Here is a 22,150-nt window from a genome sequence, read left to right on the forward strand (position 1 = left end):
CTAAAAGTATCCAATAGAAAGTTACAGTATAGCGCGGCCCGCTGCCGCGCGCCGCCAGTGCGCACGTGCACATTGGTCCCGCGCGGCAGGCGTGCGCGCAGCTTGCCGGCACCTGGCGCCCTCAGAGCGGCCTGCGCACGCACAATGCAACCCCGCGGAAGCGGATCACACTATGCTAATACACTAATGTAACTGTGAACCAACAAGGCCGGCAAGAAGTTTCGCCTCTTCCACATGCTGTAATGTGGCAACAGGAATGCCCCCCCCCCCCCCCTTTTTCTGTGTGTTTTCACATGTTCACACGCATTTCAGTTAAAGTCAAAGATGTTTTCAGCGCCAAACTTAGGCAGCATTTTTTTAGTGGACAGTGTGCCACACATAGGTGAATCCTGCGCGACGTCAAGCCATCGCGAGAACTCGGAGAATGAAGAGAGACAGACACGAAGGAAACCAGAGGTGATTCGGGAGAGTGCAGTTTTTAGTCGAGGGCAAGAGAGTATTTACAGACGTATGGTACAATCACGAGCTAAACAACGCGAAGCAATAAATTCGTACCTTTTTTTAGTTCTCTTTTTAAGGTCTGCTTCACGCGGGACAGTATTACACGCTCACACACACACAAAAACACACGCAAACTCACGCACGCGCACATCAAAACGCCTCGTATGTCGCGAAAAAATCGCGCTATGTATCTGCTGGTAAAAGAAACAAAAATAACACAGCGTTTCCTACAGTAAGAAGAGCCGTAGCTTGCGTGCTCTGTGCGGAGAGGCGACCAAGAAGGCCGCCGTGTGTCGCACCTTAAAAGCGGGGAAATACGTGACACTTCCTTGAGGTGTATTCACATTTGTGAGGCGTATAGCTGGCTTAAAGTTTTGATGGAGGAGTAGCATTCTTTTGATATCTGCAGCCGGAATAAAACAGCAGTGCAGTTAAGACTTGTCACTAGCAGTTATTCATGAAAAAACATGGTAGTTAAAGGATCAGGAACGCATTCACACCTTCAAGGAGTCTAGAGCTCCGGTAGACCTCCCAGTGGAAAATATTCCTCCACATAGTATGTGACAACTTCATACGTGAACGCCCCAAAAAAAATAATCCAAGGGATGTGACTACAGCCAAGCTCGGGTGTATTCGGGGGAAGAGCATACACACATCAACCTAATGCACTGGATTCACGTACCCTTCTGGAGTGTATTTCAACCAAATCAGTGCACACAAAGCTATGATGCAGTAATTGCAACTTGCCGAGGGAAAGATAATACGAGGAAGGCCTATAAGCATGCTAGCGGCGAAATATACTGGTCAGTAACGATACCTCTCAGAGAGGTTACCTTTTCGCAGTGGCGATAAGAAGTGCATCAACAGGAGAACATGAAGTCAAATAAATACATAAAAAAAGATGGCTGATTTTCGATGGTGCAACGAATTCACGGATCATCATGTGCCAAAACAACACCGGGCTACGAGGCACAGTACAATGGAGGTCTACGGACTGATTTTGACCACGTGGGGTTCGCTAGCGTGCATCGAAATCGTGGCACACGGGATTCGCCACGATCAAACCACAGGGCTCGTGTTAGTGGTAAATCTCGAGGACAAAACAAGCACAAAAAAAAGCAATGACAAGTTCCCCGACATATCGCAAGTGTGAATACACCCCCTTGCGGGACCGCTGGTGTGTACAGCACACACATTCACAGGCTAGGACAGAAAGAAAGAAAAAAATCATGGCGGACAAGATATGGAGCGTTGGGAGAGAGTGCGAGTGTGTCGAGAAAGGCAGAAGGTAAAACGACAGATAGATGGACAGTGATGGCGTCGAACAAATCAAGAGTTCACCCTGCAGCTATTACGTCATATGAGCTCACAAGCTCTGCACACGCCATGGGCGCCGCCATATTGCTTTCGTTTCTGCGGGGTAAAAATGCGGGAAAAGGTTCCTTCGTGGTTAAAAATACCTGCTAACTGCCAGAGCTATGCGACTTTGCCAGCTGCGTGTTTCCCCACGGCACTCATGAATGTAAATCAGACACTAGAGCAAAAACTGGGAGATTGGCTGTCTGTCGGCACGCTTCGAAACAAGGTTAAGACAGACAATAACTGCAAGATGCCGCCAATCTGCCTGCTCCATAGGTAGCATCTCTGTATGATAAATTTTCTCCATCTAACCACAGACCACGCCCATATTTTCATTTAAGAGAGTCACAATTGCCAGCATTAAAGGCCTCTGAACTGCAGCCCGCTGGCCGGCACACCAGTCAAGCTGAGAAGCTGAAAATCCTGGGGCCCATGTCCACGGACTATATAGCAATCACAGCAGTCAGTTAAAATGCTATCAATGTTGCCAACCACCACACAATACAAAAATGCAGCTAAACCTAGCAAATCCCGTCTCTTAACTGCCTGCTGCGACAGCATTTTAGATGCTCTGTTTCATAAACATACCGAGCTTATGCAAACAAAGATGAAAATCAAGCACGAAGCCACGCATCTTGAAAAAAGCACTACTTTCCGAATGCACTAGAGTATACAGATCAGAGTAAAAAAAGTACTAATAGAGCTAAACGCTGATTTCTTTTTTTCTTATACGGTGCCAACATCCATCCCTTGAGGACACACACCAGCACATGCTACTCTATGGTTAAATGAAGCATTAGCTGTTGCTGCAGAATTGCATGCAACATTCACCAAAGACTCGGAGGTAGCGACAGGGCTGCCCAGTTGGATCAAGTTAAGCATAGTTAAGAACTACCACAATTAAAACGTTCTCTGCCAGATTTCAGACGGGAATGGAGAAACTGGTGCACAAAAATGGCTCCAACACTTCCTCACATAACGAGCGGACGTAACCCCCTAAAATAGTACAAAGACACCATTGAAGGTGCGCGAGACACTGACAAGCTTGCAAACTATTTAAGGCGATCCCCACTGACTGCACTTCAAATCCACTTTCGTGAAGCACTTTGGAGACAACATATAAAGTCCACCTTGACAATGCTATTTAGGCCACACGGCAGCACTAGGGCACAGACGTTACTGACAAGCACTCACACACAGCGAACAACACAAGGCCTCGCCAGCTAACCAACGAGATCGACGATGCAAGCATCCACTAGTGGTCAAGCCACACGCCTCTGTAACACGAAAAAAAAAAAGAACCATGCTATAACCACACTGAAAAGCTGCAATGGTTCTTTCGCTACATACGGCCTTTCGCAATAATGAATTATGGCCAAAACAGAGAACGGCCGCACTTATGTTAATACCTCACTTCGTTATAGCAAGACTTTCACCGTACCAGCTTCACGCTCCTATTCCCGAAAAAGCGGGATTACTCAACGCTTGTTGCAACTGTTCAACAAACGACAAATTCGTGTCTTTCGTCGGGCACATTTCACCGAGACCAAGGATACAAAAGCCGCACCATTCTAAAAGAGCAAAAACTCAGGACTATGGCTCCATTTGAGGATGTCAAGGATGCCTAAACGTTTCAATATTAGTAATTTTTTTTTATCAAGACCTAGTGGACGCTGACAACTTGGGCTCTTAACAGGAACCATCGAACTCTACTGTGTGGTGCAGAATGTTCTGAGCTCAGCCAGTAAACAAGAGCTTTTGAGGTGAACGAGCGTGGTGACCCGACGCCACTGCACACAACATTTAGGGAAACTATAAAATTACCAATCCAGCGCAATCAAGGTGGCAGCGTCCAAGGAATATGGTCCACGGTCCATTACGGCACGCTCAGAATGCGCGTCTAACAAACAAGAACCAGCAGTTCAATCACACACGCAGCCTTTCTCCACGACCATCCGCACACTTCCTTGAACGGTAATCGTGCCAAAACCGAAAGCTCCTGCGGCGCCCATGGCACATGAATACGAATGACAAAAAGAAGGCAAAACTGCTCAAAACGCGAACACGAGGCAACGCTCCGACGGTGGACACGGACGAGGGAAAGTGGGAGCATCCAAAACAATGCAGGAAGTACAAAAAAAAAAAAAGAGTAAGAGGGAAAACACGGGGCGGGAGGAAGGGGGAGGGAGATGGGTTGTGCCACATGCCGACTAGAGTTCCACGTTATACGCCGCAGCTCCCTCTAGCATCGACGCAATGCGCTAAAAACGCCTCGAAATATAGTATAGTGTGAACACACGCTGGCCGGAAGTCGGCCCGGGGCTTCCCGCCATAAATGGCTGGCTGGCTGGGCTGGCGCCCGTGCTGATCGGAGGCGCTGGAAGTATAAGTTACACGAGAGATAGAGAGATTAAGGGAGCCAAGGCGCAGCTTATGTGTATATACCGTGCATCCAACTCTCGACACAAAAGAAAAATTAAACTGCGCGCGCAAGCGGCCGAGGGACTTGGTGCTGCTTTCGAGGTGGCGACGACCCTCGTGATTCACCGGCACGGAGGAATGCAAAGGTAAAAGAGTGGGGGGGCGTCATATGAGGTTCTTTCCTTTTTTCACCGTGCAAGCCGTCTACCCAAGCTAGCCGCCGAGGAACAGCCTCGCTGTTACGCATTAGATGACGCAGCATGGCAGAGCAGAGATGGTAAGAGCAGTTTCAGATCGGATCAGAGATGATTGCTTGCCAACACGGTGATGCGTCTGCTTCCCGGTCCACAGAAAGCGCTGTCAACCTTCCCCCTTAACCATCTACTACTCGTGCGGTTCTCAATGACGGTCCTTGCTTCTTGGCACCCTACTGGAATAGAATAAAAAGCTCTAAACTGTACACATCCTTGTGGAGTTCTGCGCGCTGAATCTGTCCCCTTCGCGACCTTAAACTTATAGGCTAAGCGGGAGACGCTGCCATGATCCCTGGGGTTCTGTGCCTCCAAAATATTCAGCCAACCAATACAAGGCCAGTGGCGCTCTGGTTTCCTGAAGGTCTATCGATAGCGGCATGAATGTTTTCAACGCACAACAAGGTTTTAAAATAACGCTCTTGCCTCTAACTGATGCAAACTCGACTCCAGCGCAAGCATGTGGTGCTGCGACCAAGGCGTCCTGATTTGTCACAGCTCACCTATCACAATAACCTCAACGATAACGGCTCACAGCGCCCCGCGGAAAGCCCTCTGTGCATCTTCACCGGCTCCGTAGATGAGCTGCACCGACGTTACCACAGCCGCCGTGCTGGAGAACCAGGAGCCCTGTGGCGGACCACCACGGCGTCTATGGTGCCCTCTACCAACTGGCTCGTCACGGCCTCGAAAGCAGCGTCAAGTTGTCGCCTAGCGGAGCGCGCCGGAAGTCGGTTTCTGTCTCACGCGCGGCGGATGCGCATCGCGGGCCTGCCGCTGTTTACCGGCTTTCCTCTTCGACTGGAGCAGAGATAACGGCAGGAAACAAGGGAGCACACGTTTGAAGTGTTCCGGAGGGGGAAAACGGGCCGCGAAAAAATCAAATCGTCGAGATACGGGCACGCCTTCGCGACGGGCCATCAAACGTCCACCACCATCTTCTTGTGGATATCTGTGTTGCCGACAACCTGTGGGGATGAAAGAAAAGGCGCAGTCAGAGGTGACCTCCTCGCACAATGCAAGTCACCATCGGCACAGGTCTGACAACCATAGAGTTTCTTACTATTACCTAGAGGGAAAGCTGGCGGCGCTGCCCTTCAGCCACCATGGACGCTCAAAGCATCATGGGGCGGTGAGCTACTTGTTGCGGAACAGTCGTAGTTTTTCGGGAACACGGAGTGGCACTACTGAGACGTTTCATTCCGAAAACGCTGTTCGTGTGTGCGCAGACGACTTTCGTGCGAACGCATTGTGCAAAAACCATAGTAGTAAAAGCACATAGACACACGACGCCAATAAAAGGTTTCACTTTTCCGAAATGCCATTAAAAAACTTCTTGAAGTACCTAAGCAACAACATTTTTTTTAAAAACATATTTACTTTTAAAAATGCGCCTGTTAATTACGAAATATTAGTTTTTATAGTGTTCATTACTTGGCCAATAGGAGAGCGAGTCGTCTCTTATTTTGGGCAAACTTTGCACTTAAATGCTTTTCTGCTCGTTTGTTGCAATCATTAGACAAGATATTGAATGTTAGGACATTCTTGATTATCAAATAGCGCTTATTTTTGCATTATTTTTTGGCCAAAAGTTGCAGTTCCGCAACAAGTAGCTCACCGCCCCATGATGCTTTGAGTGCCCATGGTGGCTGAAGTGGTCTCGAGGGGTCACCATGCAAACTCCCTTAGACGGGCTGCCAGCTTTCCCTCTAGGTAATAGTAAGAAACTCTATGCTGACAACACGGCGAGGTGCCTCTCAAGGCTGACAGCGAAATCATGTGATCCTGATGCTGGAATGCCAGTTACGGAGATATCGATCAGCAACCATACAACAGTACAGGACGGCCTTGCTCTGACTGAACATTAAGAGGAATATCTAATATGATAGCCGAACGATAGCACAATACTACTGCAAGATAAGCTTTTGCAAAAATAATGACTATTTTCTACGCTGGGGAGATCCAAGCAGCGATTCACTGTGCAATGTAGACTCTTTCAGGCATAGCTCACTGTTTCGGCAAACTTGACCATGCCTTTAGAAAAAAAAAAAAAAAAAAAACAGCGCACTAAAAGCTTCAGTTCTGAGCTAGCATTTGTGTCTACCACTGTACGCTACTTGGCAACCACTTGGCAACTACTTGGCAACTACTTGGCAACTACTTGGCAACTACTTGGCAACTACTTGGCAACTACTTGGCAACTACTTGGCAACTACTTGGCAACTACTTGGCAACGAAGGTTGCATACAGGTTTGTTATCTGCTGAAGGTGCAGTTAAGGTGTCCACTGATAAAGTGAGCCAGTTAAGCGCCTTTCCTTTCCTAAAATCCAGAAGAAGGTCTCTAGACTACAAAAAAGATTAGACTGGGAACTAGACTGCAATTTGCTTTGTGCAAGCAGACCCAGATGTGCAATGAAGTCTCGTTTGGTATCCATTATGATCAAAGTGAAACCCTGAAGAAGGATAGAAATGAGACAAGCACCATAGTGCTACAAAAAGTTTTTGTATCCGTGCACTCAAGACACCTTTCTGTACAATGCCACATCACTGTACTTGGTTGTCATAGCAGTAGGCTGAGTTCTACACCTACATGGTTCCTTACATCTCTGAGACTACTATAGGGTAGGTACAATGGGTAGGTTACGAGTTTATAGTTGCACGTTTTAAAAAGCCATTTTAGCACTTCCGTACTCGTACAAGAAAAGGTTCTATGTACGATACTGGCACAATTTTTAACCCACTTTTCTCACCTGTCACTGCAACACATTAAGCCATTACACCATCACCGCTCTCAGCGGTGCTGCACGCAGATCACCTTTCAACCCTTACAGTCACACGGCACTAGCAAAGCTGGAGAGTGCACAGAGGGCGCTGGCTGCTGCACACATGCCACACAAATTTGTTTAATTAAGCATAACATTTGTTTTCGAGGACAACTTCTGGGTTCTGCGCACAGCACGCATCTGCTGAATTAAGCGTAACACTTGTATTCGAGGACAACTTCTGGGTTCTGTGCAAAGAATGCATCTGCTGAATTAAGCGTAACAATTGTATTCGAGGACAATTTCTGTGTTCTGTCACAGCACGCATCTGCTGAATTAAGTGTAACATTTGTTTTCAAGGACAATTTCTGGGTTCTGTGCATAGCACGCATTTGCTGAATTAAGCGTAACACTTGTTTTCGAGGACAACTTCTGGGTTTTGCGCGCAGCACACATCTGCAGAATTAAGCGTAACAATTTTTTTCGAGGACAACTTCTGGGTTATCTGCATAGCACGCATTTGCTGAATTAAGCGTAACACTTGTTTTCGAGGACAACTTCTGGGTTCTGTGCACAGCACGCATCTGCGGAATTAAGCGTAACACTTGTTTTCGAGGACAACTTCTGGGTTATCTGCACAGCACGCATCTGTGGAATTAAGCGTAACACTTGTTTTCGAGGACAACTTCTGGGTTCTGTGCACAGCACGCATCTGCGGAATTAAGCGTAACACTTGTTTTCGAGGACAACTTCTGGGTTATCTGCATAGCACGCATTTGCTGAATTAAGCGTAACACTTGTTTTCGAGGACAACTTATGGGTTCTGCACACAGCACGCATCTGTGGAATTAAGCATAACAATTGTATTCGAGGCCAATTCTGGGTTCCGTGCGTAGCACACATCTGCTTAATTAAGAGTAAAATTTGTTTCGAAGGACAGCTCGGTTCTCTGCGCAACAATCTGCTTAATCGCATCAGTAAACATCACATTACCACAGGATACTAGGACTGAAAAATACCCTAAGTAATAATAAAAAACTTGAGCTATGTTTATTAAACTTCACAATTTGACGAGCCTCAAAATGTCCCTTCCCTGTGTGGCAGTGAAGCTCTGCACGGTGAAGGGACACTACCTTCCAAACCTTCCAACTCCAGGAAAAAAACATCTCATGAAGCAGCAAATAATAAAACATCGTTTGAATCGAATTTTACCAGAACGAAACACCCTGAAAAAATTTCACAGGTCATGTTCCTGACCTCTGAACATCAAATGTTCCGGTTGCTGCACGTATCACCTTAATACTATTAGAGTTCATTTAAAGAAACTATGCAGGATGCTCAGTGCAACAGCAGGCACGAGCTGTGTCCAGGTGTATTAAATTATTATAGCCTATTTCAGTCAGTACATTTTTTTTGCTGTTTTTGAACAAGAGTATTATGTAGACTACACTAGACTAACAGATAAAATTTTCATGGAGTTCTGGCTTTACGCACTAAGCACCGTAAGTAACAAAGGTCACAAATTCATTGCTTTAAATGAACATTCAGAGTCTGCAGTAAAATAACACACAGCGAGCTTACCTTGCATTTATGAGGCGCACAAAATTATATTTGAAAAGGCAGAAACAAACAGAAGAACGACAGGAAAACAAATATGCTGGTATATATCAAGGTTTTATACACTTGCAATCTCCTTGCAGCAGTTGTACACTAGACTATATTTCTCGAATTAAACAAGGGAATAATGGAATGCAGATAGCGGATATTTAAATGAACACAGGTGCAAGAACAAAGCACACTCATATGGGACATTAACACTATGAACATGAGACACGCAATACAATGCAGTGAGAAAGGAAATAGAAAACTGATTGGTCACAACTGTTTAATTACAAACGCAAAAATAACCTGCTGCGCAAGTTTTTAAAACATATCCTGAGAAAGCGTTCATAATTTCATGTCTTTTTTTCTTGCACATAATCTCCATGGTCACCGCAGTCTCAGTTTCCCCACACACAACCAGAGAGGAATGTCGTAGAAATGTCCACAACTGTTAGGCACTGCAAGACAAGGCATCTTGAAAGCCCCTCGAGGACTTTCTGAGCGTAATGCCCACACACATCTGCGAGTATAATTTGAAGTGCTACTATAATTACAAGGGCATTACAGGCAGCTCGAATGGCAAACCGGCACAAACCGAGCAGAATTCGTCGAAGGAGATCTTGCCGTCCTCGTCGCGGTCAGCGAAAAGGATGGTCTTGTCAACAATTTGCTGCAGCTGAGCTTCCTTGAGGTTGTTGCCAACCATCATTTTGAGCACCTGGAACAACTCGCCGTTGGAGATGAAGCCGTCGTTATCCATGTCATAAATCCGGAAGGCAACTGCAAGCGAGTATAGCGTGCATATAAGCCAACACCACAAACCGAAATAAACTTTTCTTCACGAATGCTGAGGACACAAAAGTGTCCAGCTCTCTGAACAGACCAGTAAGAAAGAAGCTGTCACCGTCGTCACCGAAGGAACTGCCGTCACAAGGATTTAGTATTAAAGGGTCCCAGAAACACAATCTTAGTCGAATGTTTTGCCTGTTGATCACATACAGTGAGTTACAATGGTGCTATTAGCGTCGGTAATACCGCATATATTCCGTTTTTTAATATTTTAATGTCCTCCCAAAAACAAATTCATGGCTCTGATGGTGTCCCCACACAGTGGCGGGTTTTAGCAGCGGATATGACATCACCTGGCGCGAGCTTGATCGGACAAACAGTAAATATACCGCAAATTGTGTGAATAAATAGAGACACATTTTGTCACCTGTCTGAGTTTATATTAGATCAACAAAAACAACTTGTTTGTCTTAGCTAAGAGCCCTGCAAAGCAAGTAAAATAAAAATACACCACCAGGGGCGCTCTGGCATGGAAACAACGCTGCCAGTCTCAGCGAGAACGAGTCACAGAGAGCAGGCAACCATGGAGTGCAAACTTCCGCGACGTGCTCTGGCAGGCTGTTTTGATTGGTTGCGCCAGGTGCCGTCATTGGGAGAGCGAAATAGGAGTGGGAAGCCCCGCCAAAATCGAGTTGAGGGCAGCGTTTTGTTTGCTTGTATTTTGAAATTTCTTCACTGAATAACTCCCGTTCCTGTGCATCGATTCCTGTCATTCTTTTTAAGTCAGCATCTGTGTGACAAAGAATCCACCTGAAGTATAGCCGGTATCCCCCCAAGCAGTGTTACGCAGCCCCTTTAAAAGGGGAACCTGGTCTTCAAACGAAAATTTCATTAATCTAGTCATAGTTATGAAATTTTCAAGGCACATGTATGTTTGTGCGCTGATTCTAAATAAGTCATTTAATTTCATGCAAAACAATTCCTTGAGCACTTTTTATGCAAGTATTTTGCGGAGAGTTTTGAAGAAAATTTGCTGCGGGAAACTCGTTGAAATGTATGCCATTGGGTTTTCTTGATACCAAGGAATGCAAAAAAGGTAAAATTATCATCCTGGCTATCATAAACTTGAGTTATAGGGTACCGAAGCTGCCACTTCAGAAACAGGAATACGCACTTTTCTTCTCATTTCTGAAGAGACAACTTCAAAACCCTATAACTTAAGGTTTATGATAGGCAGAAAGACAATTTTATGCTTATTGCAATCCTTGGTGTCAAGAGAACCCAATGGCATACATTTCAACGAGTTTCCCGCAAGAAATTTGTTAAAAAGTTCTTCACGAAATACATGCATAAAAATTACAGAAGTGCTCAAGGAATTGTTTTACATGAAATTAAATGACATATTTAGAATCAGCACACAAAAACACGTGCCCTGAAAATTTCCTGTGACTTCATTACCAAATTTTTTTTTTCAAGACAGGCTCCCCACTTAATGGTGACCACTGTCCAGGTTTTCATCAAACAGGCTTTCATTTTTTGGCAGTTCTGGAGGGCCATTCAACAATTTGACATTAGGCAAATTTGGATTTTTTTCCCACTCCTTTAGAGTATGAAACGAGTTTTTACATTATTTAGTGCTGTGGCTTCTTTAGCATTTTTTTCCTAATAGGGCTACAACCCCAAGCAGTACTATTCCGATACCCATGGTTGATGCTCTTGACGCTTTCCCCCCGACCGCGGCCGAAAGACTCTAGCCTCCTGTTGCACACAAACCCCAAGAAAACAAATTATTGTTCTGAGAGCACTTACATCTTAGCTTGGACTCTTTGTCCCCTTTAACACTAAACTGTGACACTCCTTGGATGAATTCTGCAAAAGAGAAAAAAAATACCCCAATCAAGAGAGGGGGGTCAATTACGAAAGTAGCTGCGTCTCTCCACTGAATTCAAGCATTGATAACATCAGCCCCGTTAGCAAATTCAACAACATAAACTCAGCTGTAAGTTAAAAAAAAAAGGAAGGCTATTAAAAAGCAGTCAAACGTGTCACACAATGCAAGGCAAATCACAAGGCAACAACTCCTGGAAAATGCAAGCTAAGAAAAGAACAATACTCCAGAGAACTGTCAACAACAACAGTGCACAACAATAAACAAAAGGTGCATCTAGACGAACACTGGAACACGTGAACAAGACACCTCTAAAATTTCTGGAAAATGCATCCGAGCAACTCCTTTTCAGGACACCAATATGCAAACAAGGATAGAGAGGATGATGTACAGAGGACATCACAATAATAGTAATAAATCATAACTGCAAAAAACAATACCGGTCCATGCACCAATACTATGACAAGCACCCAATGGGCCTAAAATTTCTTATAACCCTGGCTATGATGCTACGCTTTCGAAATGACATTGTCAGAAATTAGTTTTTCAATGATCAGTTTCTTCTTATTACCAAGATTCAAATGTAAGACTGCCTCTGGAAACAAACCAGGCAGCATCACAGTTATGTTACGGTGACACAAAGCTTGTCAACTTTTAGCATGCTGATGGGCCACAAGTAACTAAGCACTGCCAACCGAGCACACCTGTGTCCCGTTCGTTCTGAGCTTGTGAACTTTGACCCTGATTGTATTACCCTACGTGGCTTCAGTAACCCCAAGCTTGTGCAATTCCATGCATGCCCAGTGTATATACCTTGCTGCAAGCAATCAAGGAACTCAGATACACGAAGGAAGAAGTGGGGCACCTTTGAAGTCAACTTCTCCATTTCCGTCCGTGTCGAAGATGTCTATTACACGCTGAACTAGTGGATTCTGCTGGAGCTCGGGGAGGGACATGAATTCGTCGATGCTCAGGGATCCGGAATTGTCAAGGTCTAGCTTCTTAAACCTCTTGCCGAGCCTTTTGATTTCGTCGGCATCAACTGAAAACGACAGGACACTGTTGTTGCGCTGTTGTGTTCGGGACTTAACGTCCCAAAGAGACACATGGGATATGAGGGACACTGTAGTGGAGAGCTTTGGATTCGCTTGGACCACCTGGGGTTTTTTAAAGGTGCACTGAAGGGGAATCTGGACTAATTTTTTTTTTCCCGCTGGAACACGATCTACACGTTCCGAGCGTTCTAGGAAACTGAATTATTGCCCTGTGTGGCCGATTTCCCTAATTTAAATCAGATTAACGTCAGGCTCCCGCCTTTTTTTTTTTAATTCCCAGCAAACAGTGGGAGGAGTTGACCAACCTTTCACCCAGTCCTGTGGCAGCTCGCCGATCTGCCATCGGCGGAGTGATACGTAGTGATCGGCGAAAGCAAAGAATCCACGCATATTTTTATTTCCGTGGGCCTAATTTGCAGCTATGTAGTCTCTGACTAGACCTATTTATTCACGGAAACATAAAAGAAACAAAACAAAAGCGAAAGCAAAGTCGCCACGCGACTGCCTGAAAGGCAGTCTATGCGTTGGTCAACTCCTCCCACCGTATGCGAGGAATTAAAAAAAAAAAAAGGCGGGAGCTGGACGTTAATCCCTTTTAATTAGGAAAATCGGCCGCACAGGGCAATAAATCACAGTTTCTAAGAACGCTGGGAAAGTGTAGATCGAGTTCCCGAGATAAAAAGACGAGTTCAGATTCCTCTTCAGTGCACCTTTAAGGTGGGGGTCCCCAGTGCTTGCGTGGCCACTGGTCATTTTTCACGTCTGTGTGATCGCTACAGCCCTGTCGCTCATTATGTAAAAAGTTTTAGCTCATAAGAAAGGTAAACGTAAATGTACCGACATCGTGAAAGCGCGATGCACAGAGGTCGGGCCACTCAGTACCAGACCTCCGTGAGTCGCGTTTTTACGATGTTGGTTAATTTTGAACAAATAAAAACTAAGGAACTGCTATGTGCAGCTCAAAAAAAAAATTTTTAACACTGAACTAAATATGCATATGCCACACATGTGCCCAACATGTACAGTCTTTGTCAAAAGTAACCAGGCTGCATGGTTTGCTTCTAGCTCGTACAGTGGAGCCCTTACAGCTTCCGTGAAGCTGAAATGGTCGTTAAAGGTAAGGACTGGGGGTCCTCTTTCCTTCCAACACGTTTTAATTTTTAGGAAAGCCACAAGGGCTCCACTATACAAGCTAGAAGCAAACCATGCAGCCTGGTTACTTTTGACAAAGACTGTACATGGTTTGCTGTTTAGATGGGACACTATTAAGCCTCTAATATGCCTCATTTTTGTCATTCTTGGTCTTCTCTAGAGCGCCGGTTCTAAACTATCCACTGGAGCCAAAAACTGCAACGTCCGTACCGAGATTACGATTTCATTTAAACGCTGCAGAAGCAACCTTCTTTTTGGAGCAGTAGTTTTTCATAAATACTGCACGCAAGTCGAACAAAGGTATTGTTTTATGCGCTATGTTTTTCGCTCACTCTGCTCACCAACAATTATTGCTATTAGCAACGCATACCGATGAAACATAAATACCTTTATTCATCTAATGAGCTATAACTTGGTTTTGTGTCATAAACCACAACTATAGTGATCGCGCAAGCATTGTGAAAAATGGCTAGTGGCCATGAAAGCCTGGGACCCCCACCTTAACAAGTGCCGGTGTCACACAGCATACAGGCTATTTTTTATTTTTTTTTTCATTTCGCCTGCATTGAAATGTGGCCGCCACGGCTGGGATTCCAACCAGTGACCTTGGCATCAGTAGCCAAATGCCAAGGCCTACGAGACACCGCAGCGAGGTAAGATGTGGGACACAGAAATGTGATTAGAAGTTCACGTGGCATTGCTTCCACGAAAGGAATAATACTGTGACCTTTCTGTGGCTAAGAACGCGCAGTGAGGTGTCGGCCTAATTGGTTGTGAGCAGCAATTCTTAAAATTATTTGTAAATGATAAGGTCCCCGCAGAGCTTTTAAGTTGGACTCGAATGCTCACAAGAATCCTTTTTACAGATCTGTTGTACTAGAATATGACCATCAAAATCATTTCAGGGTCCCTTTTACGGTAGGAGTAAGCAGACGAAAACACCATCATGAAAGCGTGGTTCGGACGCCAGCACCGGATCGCCAGGGCATGACACAGCCACACACTTGGTGTCAACCGGAGGCAGTTCTACTTAACATGACATCCTTTCGCCTTCCTCTGTGTATTTTCATCTAAACATCTGGTGCAAGTGAGATCAAATCTGGCTATCCTTTCCTGTACAGTGCCCGAGAATGTGTTAAGGACACGCTATTCGCTATTCGAACTCAAACCTTCCAGAACTCGGATTGAGGACTTAGTCTGCTCTCTAAGTCTGCACACAATAAGCGCAACAACAAATGAGCAACTAATCTGAAACTTCTTTCAAAACAACTGAATTGGAGAAAACACAGAAGAGACATGAAGCCCAGATTAACTTCTCACGCTGTTCTTTTCAATGTAGCTGTTTGAATCGAAATCAGTCAATTTCAATAAAAGCTTACGATAGCAGCCGACGCAGCAAGAGGCCATCACCTGAGTACTTGGGCATTATTTACTGCCAAAATTCCCAGCAATTTTTTTTCAAGAGAAGTGACAACTGTATTTTATGCCATTATTCACAGAAGGGGAGACTACTGGCCATGGTGTTAACAGTATGTATTAAAATTCAGAAATATCATTTCAACTCGCTGCACTTTTCAAAACCATAAATAGAAGGTGACACCAATACTCACAGTTGGAGCACATCTCCATTGGGAGAGAGCTTTCGTTTCCCTGAAAAAAAAAAAGAAAGAAAAAGAAGTGAAGACTTTAGAAACAGAATGCAAACCAGTTATGCAAGAACTCGCATCGAAGAAGAGTGACAACTGCCTCGGTATTTTCATCAAAGTCACTGAAGCGGACTTGATATAGAACAAGTCTTCAAGAAAGTTCCAATTTACACTGCATGTCATATATAGGGGCACAGTTAATAAGTGTCAGTCTTGATTCCTGCTTGCATTAGATGCGAAGACCCTTGGATCAACCCTGCTCATTAAGAGTCATCAGTTTAACATCACGCTGTCCCCTTTTGTTCATGAAAAATGACTGAAATGTACAAACTTTCAGCTTAAAATACCATTCCTGTTTTTCCCTTTCTATCAAATTATCCAAGCAATGCTGTTCAGTTTATATGATGCTTGGTTAGAACCTCAGCAATTCTATCACAATTCCATGACACCCAGTGAGTTAATTCCCATCAAACAAGAATCACATCAGTGTATAAACAAATCAACTGCATTCACACGCCGACACTTTTAATTTTTCGCTATTCTAGTTTATAAAACCCAGTTTTCATTGAACATCGTCTCATTTGTGCCAGAAAGACAATCCGTCGATCCATCCCTACTTCAATTCCTCCTCAGTGTCTTTCTGAGGAATCTCATGTAGCCTAAATTTGGAACCTTCTACTCGTAAAAAAAACTCCATGATCATTGAACACCAACTAAACTTTTTTTTTCTTATTAAATTGTAGGATTCAATGTGCTGAAGCCGCGCATGGACTGATTCCTTAGTGAAGGGGCTGTGGATGAATTTAGAATGCCCGGAATTCTTCAACATGCGCTGACATCGCACAGCACATGAGTGTTTTGGATTTTGCCTCCATTGAAATATGGTCGCTGTAGCCAGGATCGAACCCGCGGCATTGGTATCAGCAGCCAAATACCAAAGCCACTGATTCACCACGGCAGGTCCAAGTGAAGCTTATTACTGCCACAAATAACTGACGAGGCACCAAGCAGTTACCTAGTGGTTGGTTGGTTTATGGGGTTTAACGTCCCAAAGCGACTAAGGCTATGAGAGACGCCGTAGTGGAGGGCTCCGGAAATTTCGACCACCTGGGGTTCTTTCACGTGCACTGACATCGCACAGCACACGGGCCTCGAATTTCTCCTCCAAAGAAATTCAGCCGCCACGGCCGGGATCGAACCCGCGTCTTTCGGGCCAGCAGCCGAGCACCATAACCACTGAGCCACCGCGGCGGCAGTTACCTAGTGTATTTATTACCATTTTGACAAACCAGTGAAACACTAGTTACCTAGTGTTTCACTGGTTTGTCACAATGGTAATAAACTTCAGCTGATATCCAGACTTTGTGGTATCTATCTCTCTTCTTCTGTCTTATGGAATTGGTAGTATGTAGAGCTACGTTACAACTGTTACAAGTAACAGTTACAGTTACAATTAGCCATCACGGTTGCAAGTAATAAATTCAGTGAGGCTTGAATAACCACGCCTTTCACGCTGAACTACACATAGCTACCTGCAGCTCCACTAATTCAGGGCTGAAAGCCCCAGGGCATGCATGCTCTTGGCTAAATAAAAGATTCAAATTTAATTATTCACGGCATCTATCTGTCATCTTCCGCCCCTTTCTTTCTGCACTGGTAGTATGCTAAGCTGTGTTACAAGTAACTAAAGGCAAAGGAGGGATGATAGAATGGGACCTTACAGAGACTAATCCCCCCCACCAAAACCACCCTAAGCGTTCCGTAATTATGAATCGCAACCATCTAGTGCAGTTTGCCATTCTAAACTTGACATTATAAGCTACACCTGAGACAATGCTTGTAATGTGAACCGACATTGTTCCTCTGAGCTTCTGCTTTTTCAAGTCACACAACTAACTGCATTACCTAATAAAAATTAGGCCTCCCACTTCCATCAACTGCGAACTCCACTGCAATTTAACAATATATTTTAACGAGGCATGTCGGCGTTCCTGTTTCGTGAGTGGCATTGTGGCATTGAAGCATACAAGCTACGGTAAGGAACAGCGCAACAGATAAAGAAGCGTGTCCCTTAAATCTCGTGCAATGATTGTGACAAGGACCCTATTTTTATGCTCTCGCAATAAGGCTTTTATATCAGGGCAACAAAACACTGGCATGGAAACAAGAAACAGGCTAGCGGGCTTGTGGATAGTGTACAGTCAAAACATCCAATACAAGAAAGGAATGTAAACTAATAATTAGGAATTTTTGCACAATTCGAAACTGCAGAAGTGCTCTAATATATGTACATAACGGTTACGATGCCCCAGCAGCCAGCCCTAATATTCTTCTGCTCAAAACAATCCAGTCCTCTCAAACCGAAGAATGTTACAGCTTGCTGTGAAGTACCCCACGTTTCATACTTAACGGTCGGCATCGTGAAAAATTCTCCTACGCAAACTACTGGCCCATATAAGCTCAACCACTAATCATAAAGTAGCTTGTGAGGGTCCACATTTTTTCTGTAACTAATTTAGGATTATAACTTGCTCGGATTTTCTGGAAGTGGCCAAAAAAAAGTGCAGTTGGCTATGGCAGAACTTTTGTGAAAGTGAGCAGAGCCGTTGATGTGACATGCAGAGTCATCTGGAGAACAGTCAGGTAATCAATGTCCCACCCCGGGGTGGAGGCGTGCCTTGTTGCTTGTTGCTCGGATCAAATCGGGCTTTTAGAAGAGCTCTGCCATAGGCAACTGCAGTTTTTTACCGATTTTGTAAAATCCAAGCAATTTACAATGTTAAATTACTTATAAAAAAACGTGGACCATCATAAGCCACCTTGTGTTCGGTGGTTGAGCCCAAATAGCCAGTGATTTGCATAGCAGAACTTCTTACAACCCAGACCGGGCAAATGTGAAACACGCGGTATATAAATTATGCATTGCCAAAAATTAATTCAAAAGAACCAGGCTGTGTCTGCTCTTGTTCATTGGCCCTGTCTCTGAATGGATAATGAAAAAGCACGACATTAATCTTTCCAGGTCAACGCATCCGAAACAAGCTCGTTCTATGCAGGGGGTAAATTTATGGCTGACTGCATCAAAGTTAATTACTTGAAACAAGGCCTAGTATCTAACCTTGAACTGCTCGACCGCACAGCCTTGCACAGTCAAGAAGAAAGCTGTCCCACATTCAAAAAGCCAGTATTAAGGCCACGGGAGTGAATGGCACCAAAACAAAGGTATCGGCAGCAAAATTACGAGATGCCTGTTCTCGGAAAACAATTGAATGCAATGCCGCCTCGCTATCCGGATACCTGGTACTGCTACGTCATGAAGTGTGCACATGCTCTGATATTTCAGGTGACCGGTTTATGCGACTGCGTCGCAATACCTACATCCCATAGCTCTTGCTGCTAACAGTAGATGTTTAGTTTAGTTTAGTTTTATGGGGTTTAACGTCCCAAAGCGACTAAGGCTATGAGGGACGCCGCAGTGAAGGGCTCCGGAAATTTCGACCACCTGGGGTTCTTTAACGTGCACTGACACCGCACAGTACACGGGCCTCTAGAATTTCTCCTCCAAAGAAATTCAGCCGCCGCGGCCGGGATCGAACCCGCGTCTTTCGGGTCAGCAGCAAAGTCTACATACAACAACTGACAGTGGCCACAACATAGCTGCACAAAAACTGTACTACACTTGGATGATAAGTTGCCAGCTTCATCATTTCATCCCCCGTCCTCTGCTTTTCTTCGATCAAGATACCAAGCAAAATGAAAACACTCAAATTTTCTAAAGTTCATGCATCTGTAATGAGACTCAGGTTATTGCGAAATGATACACAATTTTCCGAGAAGCATGTGCACTATCATTATTTTTCTGTGCGAAACTCGATTTTGAAATGGCTGCAATATGGCAATGTCTTTAAAGGCATTAAAATTCCATACATAAGTCTCCACAAACACTGCACAAGTAAACAAGAAATGTCTCGCATGAATTCTAAAGGTCAGCCCGCAATCTGGAAATTCCCGCAGCCTGTGCATGGAGCATTAGGCAGAAAGGCCAATAACCGGTGTCCCTACTGATGTGTGTGTTTCAGGCACTAGCTACCAGCTAACCTGCGCACACTTTCAGTTCACTACCAATAATGTGCCTATTCCTAACTTGCCATATATTTGCACACACTGACTTCACGATTCTGGGATTCGCTATTAAAACTTTCTTGAACCTATACCTAAAGCTACGATTTCATGTTAGAATGGCCATAAACTCGAATCAACCCTACCTATAAATTCAAACCACTCAGACGGCAAGCTGGGTGAATTGGTGCGGCGGTTAAATTGTAGTACAACGCAAGACATCCACACGAATAGGAACACACACGCCTGAACTAACCTCTAATTCATCTGTTTAGAGCAAAGCGCAATATGCAAACAACTTGTGGCCAGTTATTTTGCACGTGTGAAAAACACAATGCATACTGAAACAATGGTAACGGCGCAAAAGATTAAGGTCAAGTGCTTGTCTTTCTTTATCTTGTCCTTCGGTTCTTGCAAGGTTACCGTTGCTCCAAAACATTTCATTAAAACACTACCTAAAGGTCATACAAAACTCAGCTCTTCTGAGTACCTGAATGAGCTACAATATCTGTTTTGATTGAAATACAGTTCTTGTGGAACACGGCCATCGGTTGCCTGTATATTGAGCTTCGCTCAGTCTGAAATCAGTGTCCGTGTCTTGTACAGCGCTCTAAAATGCCAACCTTTTGAAAAATGTGCCGCAACGCACTTGAGAATGCACGACGCGGTAAAGCGCGCTTGTTTCAGTCGTGGCGCTGGCTACGAATGGCGCAATAATCAACGGGCGGTCATTAACTGGACTGCGCCGCACGCACGGAGGAATGCGAAGAGCAACACGAAAGCAGTGGGGGGGTGTAGAAGGCGGTGGGGGGGCTACACGACGCACTGTGTTCAACGCTCATTGGCGTGTAACGGAAAGGCCACGGGCCCGACACGCTTCGCGGGCCACGCTGAAAATCTGTACACGCTCGAATCGAATCAAGCGCGTGCGTTAGACCGCACTAAACACGGGCCACAGGGATTAATAACGCGAAAAACAAACAAAAAGAAAAGGAGCCCAGGTCCGCGCGTCAAACTGCGCGGCGGCGAGCAACGGGTGATGTTACTCACGCAGATACAAATACATATATATAAAAAAAACCCGACTCGCGCCAAGGGCCGTGCGCGACATCGCGGGTGGGTCGCTGAAAATTTAACGCGCCTTATTTTCACTTTCCAACCCTCCCTTCGCTCGTTCACGCAATGAAGGCCGTGATGATCCCTCCGAGCAGCGCTAGGTCGGCTAGATACATCACACCAGCTCTGCGACCCGCAGGGGTGCGTCAAGATTAGGGAAATTAAAAAAGAATGAGAATAGAAGGAGCGACAGAACGCCCTCCACACGTCGGACGACGACGATGAAGTGATCGTGCGTGCGAGCACTTGACCTGCGACAGCGAGTCCAAACGGTGGTGCTTGCCCGCAAAGGAGTTCGCCGCTACTGCTTATTTAGTGCGAATGAAGGAAGGAACGAAAGCGAAAGAAGAAAACAGAAGTTCGGACGGAGGCATCGCACACCGATATGGCTGCGCCGCAACACAGGCCTCATCACACTTCGAAAGGCGCAGCAAAAGCGCACTGCTGCGGGCCCGGAAATTCCAATATCCTTAGGCCTAGGGGCATTTAAACGCGCCCGAAGGACGAGCATTACGACGACTCCCCGAGCTCGTAGCGGTACGAAGGGCGTGTATGCCCCACGAAGGAGAAGAAGAGGTACCACACGGGCTCACTGCCGACACACGCAGCGGCGGGGCTGCAGCAGTGAGTAGGGGTTTCACCCGAGCACGGACACAGCGCTCGGGCTCGCGTATCGTCCGTGCGTGCGTTGCGGCGCAGTCCAGCTCGCGGCCGGAGGAGTCGGCGAAGGCACTCACCATGTTTGGCGGTGGCTGGCTCGGACTACAGCACGATAAATCCGCGCCCAAGGACCGCCACCCGCGAATAAAGCGCGACGAATTTTCCTGTCCCCGGACGACCACCGCCGCTACTACGATCAGACGGCCCGAGGGATGGTGGAGACATCTAGTGCGGTTTATTTTCGAATTGTCCCCTTCCTTTTTTTGCTGGTTTTTGTTGGAGCTCGGCGTCTTGTTGTTTTCTTTCCTGGAGAGAGAGTGCAAGGGTTATTTTCTTTCGCAACGTAAATTACTATGCTTGTCAAAAGTTGCATTAACGCTTTAAATTGCATTCGGGTTCAAAAGATTGAAAACAAAAGGGATTTTTGAAAGTTGTCCACATGGCGGCACTCTCAGTCTTCTCGCTTCGATGAAATTCGGGTTCTCTAATCTCTCTGCTTGCAAATTCGCAACTCTTTGTTCATTGCATTTTTACAACGTTGACACTTTTAGACATAGAGTTAATATCTTTTAGATAAGTAGGGTCTGTTTTTCTCAAATTTTTTGAGCAACGCTAGTTGTTGGCTGCACTGTGTTTCGTATTGCTCGCGTTTAAAAAAATTAAGCAAGATTGTACCCGATTATCGTTTTCAAATTACCTAACAAACACTGACAGTGCAGTAACGCACACAGAAACAAAGACGTGAAGGTACCCACACCAAGCGCAGACTAACGACACATCTTATATGCCTTCAAGCGTCATACTTAGAAGCAAGCGCAGTTCAGATAT

At 45.2% G+C, this 22,150-nt stretch overlaps 1 protein-coding gene across 1 annotated transcript; it reads right to left on the reverse strand.

The window, feature by feature from the left end:
- Nucleotides 1-460: 460 nt before the first annotated feature.
- Nucleotides 461-21,591, reverse strand: LOC149330059 (calcineurin subunit B type 2). The gene is made up of 6 exons (XM_089560776.1): nt 21,400-21,591; nt 15,392-15,431; nt 12,440-12,616; nt 11,496-11,555; nt 9,493-9,677; nt 461-5,500 (listed from the first exon to the last, which is right to left on the reverse strand). Exons 1-6 carry the CDS (start codon nt 21,400-21,402, stop codon nt 5,453-5,455), a joined length of 513 nt encoding a protein of 170 aa, XP_089416902.1. The 5' UTR covers nt 21,403-21,591; the 3' UTR covers nt 461-5,452.
- Between the last annotated feature and the right edge of the window lie 559 nt (nt 21,592-22,150).

Source organism: Amblyomma mixtum, chromosome 9 (assembly GCF_055824585.1).
Source record: "Amblyomma mixtum isolate Tamu chromosome 9, ASM5582458v1, whole genome shotgun sequence".
NCBI classification, from domain to species: Eukaryota; Metazoa; Arthropoda; class Arachnida; order Ixodida; family Ixodidae; genus Amblyomma; species Amblyomma mixtum.